General features: G+C 34.8%; 1 protein-coding gene across 1 annotated transcript; it reads right to left on the bottom strand.

The window, feature by feature from the left end:
- Nucleotides 1–256: 256 nt before the first annotated feature.
- On the bottom strand, nucleotides 257–1,349 carry LOC149539278 (uncharacterized). Its single transcript, XM_089799174.1, has one exon. It carries the CDS (start codon nucleotides 959–961, stop codon nucleotides 452–454), a length of 510 nt encoding a protein of 169 aa, XP_089655300.1. The 5' UTR covers nucleotides 962–1,349; the 3' UTR covers nucleotides 257–451.
- Between the last annotated feature and the right edge of the window lie 13,061 nt (nucleotides 1,350–14,410).

Raw genomic sequence — 14,410 nt, 5'->3', positions numbered from 1 at the left:
TAATAATATTATATTGAATGCACCAAAATCTCAAATATATTATTTTACAGTTATTTGCAAGAAATCAATATTCTTTACAACTTTTTGTTTGCCTTTGAATTTGAGTAAACCTAATCCAGACAGCTTTCAGAAATAGAAGAAATTTAACATGTACATCAACAAATATAGTTAATGGAATTAGAGTCCACCTCTCCCCAATAAAGGTTTAAATTTAGCATATTAAGTTTACTTCATTAAATATGTTTAAAAAAAGAGCTGCAATCGAATAATGGGTTGTACAAATTTGGTAGAGCTATCCGTCTGAGGAATAGTTGAAAGTAAGATTATATCTTCAGCATTACACAAATCCAGGTTATGATTTAGAAATGCTACATTTCCATATCAGCTCTATTTTTTTCTCACAAGAATCAGAGCTGAAATGAGAGGATAAATTTACAACAAACATCTTTCACTATGAACTCTCAAAAATGGTCTCCAATTTGGCTTGTTTTCTCTGTTTCCTGCCACACATTGCCCCTCTTGAAACAGATTTTGTCAAGAAACAAACAGAGGAAGGTGGGTTTTTCTCCTCAACCTGTGAAGGAGGAATATGAAAGAGGGGCTGAACTTTGCCCTTTGATTTCCTCCTCTGCTGAGTGGCACCATTTGCCTTGAGAAGCATGGCTGCCATGTCTGAATCAGTCAGCACAAACTCCATCTTTCTATTGGGAAGAAGAAAGTAGAGCTCCCCAAGCATCAACTCATTCTCCTCATCCAACACCTCTGAAATGTATTCACCACTGTAGAGACCGCCAGAGGCACATATGAAATGGCCCCAGTATTTCTCAACTATCTCACCACATTTAACAGGCTCAGAGAACTCCATGATGCTCCCATCCATCAACACAAGCTTTGCTGTCAATGAATTTAGAGTCTTTTCATGATCTCTACTACTGCTGCCATAAGACATGCAACCCCCCATCTGAAAATGATTTCTATTACAATAGGATCAATGAAACCTAAAGAGAATGGGGATTCATTGAATTAGTGGAAGGATTTTATTGAAGCCTTACGAGACCAAGTGATCCAAGAGACTAAGAGTGAGTTTCAGAACCAACACTAAATCAGATTTTTCACTAAATCAACTTCTATTTTTGTCATCAGTGTTGACTAGAAAAGTTGCAAGAAAACATCTATAAGGCTCTTTTCTTATGAATCTTAGACACAGATTTCTCTCAATGTGAGCTCTTTTTTTATGAGTCTTGATTGAGTAATTGCAAGAAAATCTTGAAGACCTCACCAAAACCTTCAAAAGAGCTCAAGAAAACCTCCAAAGGAATTGTCTTACACACTTTGAGGAAACATCAGGCTTGACAAAGGGTATATGTAGGTGGTGTCAATGGAAGAATTATGAAAACATGAAACGGGGTAGATGAAACCAGCAGCAGGGTAATTGACCCTGGAAACCCTAAAACCAATGGTAGTTTTCCATGACAGCTGGATGAGAGTGTCTTCCACCTAGGATTTCCTTTACTCACCAAACAGGGTACTCAATAGGGGTCAAATTAGGTTCTTGGATTTGGTGAATTTCATTAAAAAAAACAAATTTTGTGCTGCTCTCCAGCTTTCTTAACATCAACAGGGTAAAAAGTTGTCCGTAGATTCATTGAGTGGGGAGAATGTTGCAGCCTTTAAAAAAACACAATGTTATGGGGACTTTGATATGGGTCCCATTATAATCCAATTCTAAATCAATTTGGGCAATCATTGTATATTGGGCATGCTTGGCAGATTAGCTAACTCCAAATGATGCATGGTAAAACGTGTGACAATTCATAGACAATGGTTTATGGTGTAGTATTAATGCTTACTGCTAAGCAGGGAAATTATAGCGATTGGAAATGGAGGATTGTATACCTGGTTAGAAGTTGGGTTGGATAAGGGAAAGGGAAGATTAGACCACTTAGATAGTAGGGATGATTGGATTTGGACTCATCACCAAAGCACAAAGTGCTTAATGTGGTAAGTATACATTAGAGCCTGCTTTACAGCCTGTTTCCCTATATATTGGTTACAGATATGCCTTCCTATTCTCATACTATCTTCCTTTTCTTTTTAGGATATCCTTATTTCCTTCATTAGACACATCATTGTATTTCTCTTTAATCTCTTTATAGGAGGGTTACAAGAGGGAATCTTGTACTCTCTTTCTTTTAAAGAAAATGGAAATGGGTCATATATATATATAATGGAGCGGGTCTATCCTGACGCAAAAAGCGACATGGGAGACGAAAACAACATGCTGCCTGTACTGAAATATACATGCATAGCATCTATGTTATACATCACTATGTCTTAACGGAGCTTTAATGGAGGAAGTGAAAGGTAGAGGAGATTGTCATCAGCCCCATTCTATGAAAAACTTTATAACTGTGTTTATAATTCTCCCACCTAGTCATGTCACGAGAAGCTTTTTAAACTTCGCTCTCCATTTTGTAAGAAAGTTTTTAGAGTTTTGTAATATTAATTAAATGTTTAGTTTTTTTCAATTTTTTATTATAAATTAATTATTTTATTATAATTATGTGTTATTTAAATTTCTAAAAATATATAAACAAATGAAAGCTTTCAAAAATAATATTAATTATTATCATATATGAATTGAATTACATAAATAAATAAATTTAAATTGATATTTTTTGTAATGAGTTTGATTTAATTTTATTTATTTAGTTCAATTTTACTTGTAACTTTTAATATAAATGTTAAAACTTTAGCTTTAACACTTTTCATATAATTGATAGTAAGCTCTATAATCTTATAAAAATAATAAATTGAAGTAAATAGTATAAATAATATATAGTAATTATTAAATAATTTATGAATAAAATAGAACGATTATTGAAAAATTAACAAATCCCTAATATTTTTCTAAATTTATTTAAGATATCTATAATATTCCTATATTTATTAGGTTCAAATTTGATCCATGATTTGATATAAATTAGTACTTTTCCATTTATACTTACAAGCCATTATATTTGTTCACAAGACTTATTTATCATTGTCGCTATCTCAAATCATGTATTTAATAACACAACCTCCCTTTCTCTTTAGGTAAAAGAGGTATGTGCATCTTGATAAGTTTCCATTATAAATATGAAGTTTTGGTATATTGATTAAGGTTACAGGGTTTAGGGACTAGTGTAGGGATTAGATTTTATGGTTATAGGGTTTTGGGCTTAAAATTTAGGCTTTAATAGGGAGAGAAATGGGGAGAGGGAAAAACAAAAAGAGAATGGAAAGAGGGAGAAAGTGAGGGAAAGGGAGGGAGAACGAAGATAGAGGGAGAGAGGGATATGGGAAGAGATGAAAAAAGTGAGAGAGGAGGAAGAGAGATGGGGAATGGGAGAGAGGAAAGGATAGGAGGAAATGTGGAGAGATGAGAGAAGAAAAAGGAGAGAGGGGGAAATAGATGAAGGAAATAGAGAGAGCAAGAAAGAGAGAGGGGAGAAAGAGAGAGGGGGATGAGAGATAGAGGGGGTTATAAGAAGGGGAAAGAGAAAAAAAGAAGGGGAAGGGATATGTCAAAGAGAGGAAGAAGGGGGAGAGAGGGTGAAGTTAAGAGGGGTAAAGGAAGATTCCTCTCTCTCTCTCAACCCCTAATCCTACAAACCTAATCCCTTAATCTTAAATCCTTTCTCCCTTTCTCTTCCCCCTCTCTCTTTCCCCCTCTCTCCCCCACCTTTGTCCCTCTCCCCACAAGAAATAAAATGAGAAATATAGTTTTTTTAGGGTGCACATTTATTACCTAAAGAGGGAGTTTATAGTATGAAACTTATCTATTTCTCATCTTCCCCTTCCTACAAACTACTATACCTTTCCACCTCCCCCACTCTTCATTAATCTCTCATTTTCTCTTATTTTCTTGATTATTATGTCACTTTCTATTATTTGTTTCTCCCATCCTCTCTATCTCTCCCTCTCTCACCCTCCCATTTCTCCTTGTACCCCCTCCAAATATCTAATGATAACTAATTATCCACTTCTCTTTATCCTCCTCCATATATCTCACCATTTTCCTTCCTTATCTACCTCTCCTATAGCTCTATCTCCTTATAGGCTTCTTGTCTCTCTATCAACCCCTCATCTAGTTATATCCCTTCAGCTAAACTTACCTATCCCTCAACCTACCCTTATCGTCCTCTACTCTCTTATCACCTATATATCTCTCCCTCTCCCACTGTACATAGGATTTAGGATTATGGTTGATGGTGCAAGGTTTAGGTATAGAAGGTTAAGGTTCTCTCTCTCTCTCTCTCTCTCTCTCTCTCTCTCTCTCTCTCTCTCTCTCTCTCTCTCTCTCTCTCTCTCTCTCTCTCTCTCTCTCCCTCCCTCCATGCCCCATATCCCTTATCTTCCCATTCCTCATTGAACCCTCATCTTACCTCTCTTCCTATTTATAGGTATCTCATATCTCTTCATATGTATCTTGTCTCTCCTTAGGTCTCTCTTTCCATGTCTACCTCCCACAATCTCTTCTTACTCATATACATTCCTCCCATTTATAGGTTTATTCCCCTCTTTAACCTCTCTCTCTCTCTCTCTCTCTCTCTCTCTCTCTCTCTCTCTCTCTCTCTCTCTCTCTCTCTCTCTCTCTCTCTCTCTCAATATTTATTATCTCTTCCCTTTTATCTCTCCTTATTCCTATTTCTACTTGCCTATCTCTACTTATTTATGAAATTTTATATTTCTCTCTGTATCTCTCCGTTCCCACTATCTCTATATCTCCTTATGTCTCTCTCTATATAAAATTGTATCTTACCATATATATACTATAGAATTATAGTGTTAGAATTATAGTTAGAGTTATGGTTAGGGTTAGGGTAAGGATTGGGTTTAAGATAATGATTATGTTTATTGTAAGGAATGGGGTTAGAATGAGGAATATGTTTAGAGTAAGGGTCTATGTTATAGTACATTAAATTATATGATTATATATGTTCCCAAAACCTTGTACCATCAATATTTTTCCAAGGGGTATATAGAGAGATGACATGAGAGAGAAGATGAGGAGAGGGAGGTCTAGAGGGAAAAGAGAAAACAAAGAGGGGGTAGATAGAGTGGGATATCTATATGGTGTTGGACTATGAGGTTGATGGCTATTGTTGATGTCAACATCCTTGTCTCAACCTTTGGTGTATCAGTGACTTACACTAATGGGTTCTAGCAATTGTGTATTAGTTGATTATGTATCAATTATCTTACTTTTCTAATAGCATGTTCTTTGTGTATGGTTCATAGCCATTTGTTGAGAAATAACTACATTACCATTTCATGCCTCAAAGTTTTCTTGGATTGTCTTGTTATTTGCATGGAGCATGTATTTTGGGTGGGTCGATCCTTTTTGGAGCATGTTGAGATTTTAATTCCCAATATTTTCTCTATTGTGTTCATCATATCCATTGGCACTAGAGATCATGATAGTATATTGGTATGTTAAAGGGTCACTATACTGCTCAAGATGTTGTGTCCCATCTTAAATCTATTGTGGCTGACAAGTTTATGGAAGGTGTTTGAAATATATGTAAAATCAATTCAACATGGATGCATAATTTTCAATGTATAACATTGTATTTATGTAATAGAAATGCAAAACTACTCAAATAATTGATCAAGGAGGTGAGGATACTTTACAAAGTCTTGACAATATATTCTGTTTTGGTTTCATTTTCACTTTGTTGGTAGTGAGCCTAATTATATCGACAATTAACCTTGTTATATTTAAAGGCATAACTACTTAGGTGATTAGGCTATTAGTAGTACCCTTGTTCAGGTAGTTGGCCTTGTACAAAATTACTCTCTCATCCCCAACTTTCTTTCTCTTTAATCCATCATCCTATCATGCTCTCTCTTTTATCCAAGCTTCATTTCCCCTCTTTCTTTATCCCCCTCTCCCCCTCTCCCTCTCTTCCCCATTTCTCACTTTCCCTCGATCTCCTTACCACTCTACTTTCTCTATCAACCAATTGTACCTTCTATTGCCATAGAGAATAGAGAAAGAGAGGTAACTATTGTAGGGGAGATATAGAGGGAGAGAGATTTATAAGAGAGGAAGATAGGGAGAGGTAGAGAGAAGGAGAGGTGGAGAATGGCGTATGGAGGGAGAGATGGATAGATAGAGGGAGAGATGCATAATCATAGAAAAATACTAAATGAGGAAAAAATTGAGTTGCACATATCCTTGTTTCAAATCTATATGGTATTCATACAATAAAGACACCTCTCTATGCATTTATCAAGTACTCTCTATTACCAACACCTATATTCCTATCTCTTATTATACAATCTCTTAAATTATCTCTCTTAATCTATCGCTATAAGTTGTACTATCAACAAGGGCATGAGAGATAGATATGGAGAGAGCTTAAAGGGATGAAGAAAGATAGATATGAAAGGAAGGGAGAAGATAAGAGACAAAAGACAAAATATTGATAGAGGATTAAGAATATATTGAAGGATAGATGAGAGACCAAGGGAGAGATAACTAATGTTATGGTTATGGATATAATAACCATATCACACTCTTTCTCTCTACCCTATCTCCTTATCACTCTCTCACTCTCTCACCCCATTTCCTTACTACTTTATTTTTTGTCTCTGCTAGTTGTACCATTGATCTTTCCATATAGAATAGATAAAGAAAAGCAAGGAGGGTGGGGAAAATATATAGGGGAGAGGAATATGGTAGGAGGAATCTTATTTCTCACTATTTGATATTTTCCCTTTCCTTTTATATATCTCTATATCTACAACTCTCTCTCCCTCTCTTCCTCTCCCTAACCTCTCTCCCTCTTCCCCCCATCATCCTACCATACACTCTCCTTTTGCTTAATGATCCCTTTCCCCTCTTTCTTTACCCATCTCTCACTTTCACCCCCATCATCCTACCCTATACTCACTCTTTCCTCAAAGCATATATATACCCAAAACCCTATAACTATCTATCTCCATATCTCTTGCTATTTCCCTCTTTGACTAATCTCTATACCCATTTTTCTCTCTTTCTCTAAACTATATGCCCTAAACTATAAACCTCTCTCTATCTCTCTCTCTCTCTCTAAGGAAAAACCTTCAACCTTATGTACCCTAAAGCTTGTACCATGAAATTTTCACCCAAAACCATATGAAAAGAGGAAGAAAGAGAGATAAAGAAGTTATGAGAGAGAGAAGAGGAGGAATATCTCTTTTACTTGAAAATGAATGTTGTGATCTCTATTCCTCGAATCTATCTCCCTCTCTCTCTCTGACCTCTCAGATGCTTTGGTAGAGGTATAAGTGTTATGGTGTTGTCTTTCATTCTACTATGCATTGTTGTATTCTTAATTGGTATTTGGTTTAAGAAGTTTGAAGTTTATAATTATTACACACAACTGATTTTATCTATGCACTCTATATCTTACCATGTACACACACACACACACACACACACACATGTACATACAATACATACAATCTCTCTTTCTTGAAATATTCATATCTATTCTTAATCTTCTATGTGATTCAAATCGAGTTAGGGCTCATTTTTTTCAATGATTAATTAGGGTTGAGGTTAATATTAAATTTGGTTCGATGTTAGGATTAGGTTTCATTTTTTAGTGAATAAAGATAGATAGAAGAGTGATAAGAGATTAAGGAGAGATGAAATTGGAGAGATATAAGGATTGTGAGATGATTTACAACTAATATTAACAACACTTGTTTGTAACTAATTTTGCCAACACTTTTTTTCAAATAATGTTAATAATGTGTAATACCTCCCCCTCCCAACCCCTTTCTCTCTTCTCTAGTTATGATAATATTGCTTTTCAGTTTTATTAGTTTTTATCATGGTTCTAATGTTAATATAAGAGAGAGAGAGAGAGAGAGAGAGAGAGAGAGAGAGAGAGAGAGAGAGAGAGAGAGAGAGAGAGAGAGAGAGTACCTCCCCCTCCCATCCCCTTTCTCTCTTCTCTAGTTATGATAATAGTGCTTTTCAGTTTTATTATTTTTATCATACCAATTCTAATGTTAATATAAGAGTGTGTGTGTGTACATGTGCATGTGCATGTGAGTGAGTGAGTGAGTAAGTGTGTGTGTGTGTGTGTGTGTGTGTGTGTGTGTGTGTGTGTGTGTGTGTGAGAGAGAGAGAGAGAGAGATATTATTTATGATTATTGATTTATAGCTATAGAGTTAAGGGTTTATTGTTTACGAAGAAAGGATTTAAGGCTTAGAGATTATGGTTATAGGGTTTATCTACTAATATATATTTTGGACTTTAGGATTGTATGGTTTAAGATGTTATGCTTAGGTAAGATTCACAATTTAGACCTTCTCTTCCACTCCCTCTCTCCCCCATAACTCCACAATACAGACAATATCTCTTTCTTGAAAGCTTCATATCTACTCTCTTTCTCCCTCTCTCACTCTATCTTTGACGTAATGATTAGATTCATTAATATATGATATAAAAGAGTAGTTTTTTCCCCTTTTACCATCTGCTTCCTCTCTCCCTCATCTATCTCTCCCCTCTCTCTAAACCCTAAAAGTACTAAATCCCAAAACCAAAAACCATATAACCATAATCTCTAAAATATAAGTCATTTCTCTGTCTTCTAGTCTTCAACTTAACTATCTTCACCACTTAATATAATGAATAAACAACATTATCTTGTCAATGTGAAAACTGATCAAGTACTCATTGTAATCTCTAAATAACCCAACCTTTCACTAGTTCCTCTTGTTATCTCTTATTTTCAAATTCTCTTCCTCTCCCCACATCTATCCTCTATCCTTTATATTCTTTTATCTTGAAATACAGGAGATGTACACCCCCCTTTTTGTACACCATCATGGTGCACTTTCCCTTTATCCTCCTATATATCTCTCTATCGATACTTCGCACCCTTTCCCTTCCCATATATATTTATCTCGCTCTTGTGTTCTTCATATTTATTATCTTTCCTCAAAGGTCTTTAGCAAGTAGCATTGGTAAGACAACATCATAAGAATCTTCCAAGGGTGTAAAAGTTCTCTCAATAGTATGTCTAGAGTCATTTTGTTGCTTCTCAATGAATATCACACATCTATGTCTTCATCATAGATAGGTTTATCATGAAAGCTTTGCATAGGCTCAAAGGAGGTATCACTTTCTTTCTCTCTAAGGATGTCTTTAGATCTAATAAATGAAATAATGAAAAAATGCTAGAAATGAGGATAATAGTCTCAATCTACTTCTTCCCTTATCCTAAGAGATTCATCATTATTTGTAGCACTCATTTTATATCTTTATTTATAGATACAATTGGTAATTTGGCATAACAACATGGTGAATAATATGGAAACTCTAAAGGTAACATTAATATCTTACATACAAAGAATCCATTTTTAAACAATTATGCAATCCTAGATTTTGATCTTCTATAGGGACAATTTCTTTTTGTGTCACCTAAAACTCAAAATGCTCGAATAGAAGAAGAAATACCCACCTAACACCTCCCACCTTTATTTTCTTATATAAACCCCCAACCCCCACACCAAGAAAACCCCCTCTCCCTATTTAGGTAATATATTGCCTCATTTTTTCCCATGTTAAACTCCCCCAATATGAATACACATGATATTATATTACCTTTTCAATAAAGGTGTTGTTCTTTCCATTTCCCTTTATCTTCTCTCATCTCTCCCTCTTTCCCCTTTCTCCACATTATTTTATATATTTTTAGAAATTTCATTTATCTTCATGGTTAAAAATATAAGTATGCTAAATGAATAATTCTTATGAATTTTGTGAAAGTTAAATATCTATCATAGGTGGGTTAACACACACAATTGGCGATTAACATGTTGTGTTGTTTGTTTTCCCTATCTCGTAGTGCCACTTTCGTGGCCTTTGTGAAATAGAAAAATTTCTCTATTTTGTGAAGCTTCCTTCCTTGCCTTTGCAAAATAGCGAAAGCTTCCTTCCTTATATGTCATCGGTGAGTTAACACACACAATCTGCAGTTAATGTATCGTGTTGTCTGTTTTCACTACAATAATTTTAATAATCTTTTATTTTTATTTTCATAGTTAAATAGATAAATAAATTTTAATAGTGTATTAAGAATGGTAAATAGATTATTTATTTTAATACATTATTTTATATATTTTTAGAAATTTGATCTCTCTACATTGTTAAAAATATAAGTATGCTAAATAAATAATTCTTAAATTTTTTTGTGAAAGTTATATATGTCATAGGTGGGTTAACATGCACAATTGGCCATTGACATGTCGTGTTGGCTATTTTCACTATTTGAAGTGCCACTTTCATGTCCTTTACGAAATAACAAAATTTTGCTATTTTGCAAAGCTTCCTTCCTTGTCTTTGCAAAATAGGAAAGTTTTGCTATTTTGCAAAGCTTCCTTCCTTATATGTCATAGGCGAGTTAATGCACACAATTGGTGGTTGACATGTCATGTTGTCGCCAATAGGTACCTATTTCAAGAGTGGAGAAGGACATAACACCTTTGAGTGTTAATTATCTAGTAAATCTGAGGGTAGTAGCACAAATGCTATAGTTCAAGGTGAATCTGTGAGTCTTTTGAGTGGTCTTGAGGATGGAGAAAACTTGATGGTAAGGAGAAATTTTTTTAGTGAAAGAGATGAAGAACCTATTGGCTATTTTTAATCCCATTTAGAGCATCATAGTAACCGATCTGAGATATTTTTAATGGGTTGTTATATAAATTTATCTCTTTCGCCCTCTTCCTCCCCATCTCTAGGTTTCTCTATGTATACAGATGAAAATATGATATGCACTTGTGTTAATTGGGTTTGAATCTCCATAGCAAAAATAGAATGTAACAGTGTATGTAAATTGTTTTCTTCAAAGAACTAGGAAATGTTGGAATGCAAAGACCAAGAAATGGAAGTAAGTGTGGAATAAGTGAACTTTATTGTGGATTTAAAAAAAAGCAAGAAAGAGAAACTTGTAGAGAAGAATGAAAAGATTACAAAGATGACTAGATAGTTCAAAATTTTGTGGATTCCTTCTTAAAGAGAGAGGATTTGATGTCCAACCTTTAATTTTTGGTGGAATCCATTGACAAAGATTGCATCTTAACAATCATCGTGTTTGAAAAGACACCATATACATCTCTCTCTCTCTCTCTAATGATATCCAATTACCCACTTCCCTCCTCCTCCATATATCTCACCCCTCTCCTTCCTTATCTACCTCTCCTATAGCTCTATCCTCCTATAGGCTTCTTGTCTCTCTACAAACCACCCATCTAGTTCTATCCCTTCATGAAGACCTACCCCTCACCCCTATCCTCATCTACTCTCTCTCATCAGGTCTCTAGCTCTCTATCTCCCTCTTTGCATAGGATTTGGGGTAGACAAGGTTGACTCTCTCTCTCTCTCTCTCTCTCTCTCTCTCTCTCTCTCTCTCTCTCTCTCTCTCTCTCCCCCTCTACAAAACCTTTCATCCTATCATCCTCCCTCTCTTTTATTTGAGATACCTTTTCCCTATTTCTTTCTCCCTTTCTCACTCTCTCCCTTTCTCTCCCCTTGCTCGCTCTTTCCTTGATACTAATAGGTTAAGGATTATCTACTAATATATACTTTATACCTTAGGGTTGTATGGTTTAGAATGTTAGGATTAGGCAGGCTTTATGATTGAAGAGAAAGATAGAGATATGGGGAGAGGCAGGAAAGGTGAAGGAAAAAAAAGAGGGAGTGATTGTAAGAGCAGGAAAGAGAGTTTGAAATGTAGAGAAAAATGAGGAGAGATAAAATAAGTGAGAGGGGGAAAGAGATATGTAGTTCACAAAAATAGAGAAAGGATTTAGGTTTTAGGGCTTATATTTTTAGGGTTTAATATTCATGGAATATGGTTTAGGATTTAGGGTTTTAGAGAGAGGGTCCACCACTATCACACTCTTCCCCCTCACTCACTCTTTCCTTGACCTCTTTAAATTCTAAGTTCATTATCCCTTTCCTCCTTTCCTCACTTTCTTTAATTCCCTCTCCATCTCTCTCTAAACCTTAAACCATATAGTCATTAAAGGCCCTAAAATTTAAATCATGTCTCTCTTTTCCCTTGTCTTTGTGTCTCTCTCTTATGATATGGAATTATGATGTCCACCTGGAGTCAATCATCCTTCATTATTTTTTGTTTTATTTTTTATATTCATCATTTTAAAATAGCATATAAATAATTCTCAACATGGTAACACAAAGCCATCAAGCCTTTGTATTTGAAAGCCATAGGATGGTTATTGCCTTTGTTATGAGAATGATCTCCAAAATTTATTATTGCCCATTTTTGCCCCCTTCATCCCATCCCTGACAACCAATCTGAGAAATATTTAATGGGTTGGGTTCTTTGTTGTGGGTTAACACGCAATTTGTCATGGATTAACATTGTCATGATGAGTTCATATTGGTTTCTTTTTAGTTAACAAGATAGGTTTGATCTCTTATAGATGCCAACTAGCAAGGATCTTAGTAATTCAATATTACAACATAAAAGTTTTAAGGTTTAGTAACATAAGTTTTGAAGTCAGTTTTCATAATAAAGGAAATAACTATCTCTTTACCCCTATTAAGAGAGTATTTTCCTTCTTCCCCCATCTCACACTATCTCCATAATTTTGTGTAGGTTGTACAATACAATGTGTAGTTCAACCTAGTACTTTATATTTATAGTGACATATCATTGAGGCTTGGATACTTACCTAAAGAAAAAATGATTTGATATCCAACCTTCAATATGAGGTGAAACCAGATGAGCAAGGTAAACATGTAGGGAGTGAGGGACCCAGGGAGAGACAATTGTTGGCCTTTTTTACCTCCCATTCAACCCATCATTAATAAATGATCTGAGAGATCTTCAATGGGTTGGATTCTTCATAGTGGGTTAACATGCTAAAGTTGCGGTTAACATGCATGTTATTTATTTTCTCTATTTTGGAAAGGCACTTCCATGCCCTTTTTGAAATAGCGAAATTTGCTATTTGGGAAGGCCACTTTCATGCCCTTTTCAAAATAGAAAATTCTACTATTTTAGAGAGCTTCTTTCCTTGCCTCCATGAAATAGCCACATCGGTTGCAACAAATGGTTTTGTGCCACATGGCGGTGGGAAAATGTGTGTGTTATCCCAATTTCACCATTTCACAAGGGTTGTTTTTGGTGACCTACAAATTGTATGTTGATCCTTCCACTATGTATTGGGAAATGCGCCAACCATCAAATTTAAAAGGTATTTTTCGTGGGCAGTTAACATTTCATGTAATCCCACCTCGCATATTTTGGAATTCTCGACATGTTCCCTTTCTATTGGACTGATGGGTTTGTGCTATGTGGCAGAAGGTTAACCTTCATGTTAACCTATCTTGCTATATTGTAGGGGTCAGTTTTGGCAACCTACAAAATAGCAAAATCCTTTGTTGTTTCTTCTATCAATCATATGTGATAGGTGGGTTAACATGCACAATTGGTAGTTAACATGTCGAGTTGTCCATTTTTTGCTATTTCACAATGCCCACTTTCATGCCCTTTGTGAAATAGCAAAAAATTTCTATTTCACGAAGCTTCCTTCCTTCACTATTTTGCAAAGATTACTTCCTTATATGTCATAGGTGGGTTAACAAGCACAATCGATGGTTAACATGTCGTGTTATCTTTTTCCGCTATTTCGCAGTGCCACTTTCATACCCTTGAAAATTTTTTGCTATTTCACAAAGCTTCCTTCCTTGCCTTTGCAATATATCAACTTTAGTTCATTCAAAAATTTTGACATTATCCATTTCTGTTGGACCAACAAGTTTGTGCCATGTGGCACAAGGTTAACCTTCATGTTAACCTATTTTGTTAAATCACAAGGGTCATTTTTGGCAGCCTTTGAAATAGAGAGATAGGATAACATGAAGGTTATGGAAGATAACCCGATGCATTAGCCCACAAAGAGGGATTTTCTAGCCCATTAAAAATTTCTTAGATCAATAATGAGGATAACATGAATATTTACCATAGAAAACCTAATGTGTTAACATAAATCTAAGAATTATTATTAGTTAACTAGTAATTGAAAAAATAATGTTAAAAAATATCATTATAAAGTTAAAAAAAACATTACCAATATAAATAAATACTATCAAATTATAAATGGAGTGAAGCTAATATGTGAAGTGTATTAAATTTCATCAATATTAATAATAAATATAATATTCTTGAATGATATTGTAGTGCAAGCCATTTAAAAGTCATCTAAAATCATGTTCGCTTTATTTTTTTATTAATTTAATAATTATATATAAATACTCTATAGAAACATAAATACAATTTTTTTAGGTACTATTCTATAATAATAGAAATAAACTATTATCTAACTCAAAGTAAA

Source organism: Cupressus sempervirens, chromosome 9 (assembly GCF_028749045.1).
Source record: "Cupressus sempervirens isolate cs-2001-9-10 chromosome 9, ASM2874904v1, whole genome shotgun sequence".
In the NCBI taxonomy this organism is placed as follows: Eukaryota; Viridiplantae; Streptophyta; class Pinopsida; order Cupressales; family Cupressaceae; genus Cupressus; species Cupressus sempervirens.
This window is presented reverse-complemented; position numbering and strand designations above follow the sequence as displayed.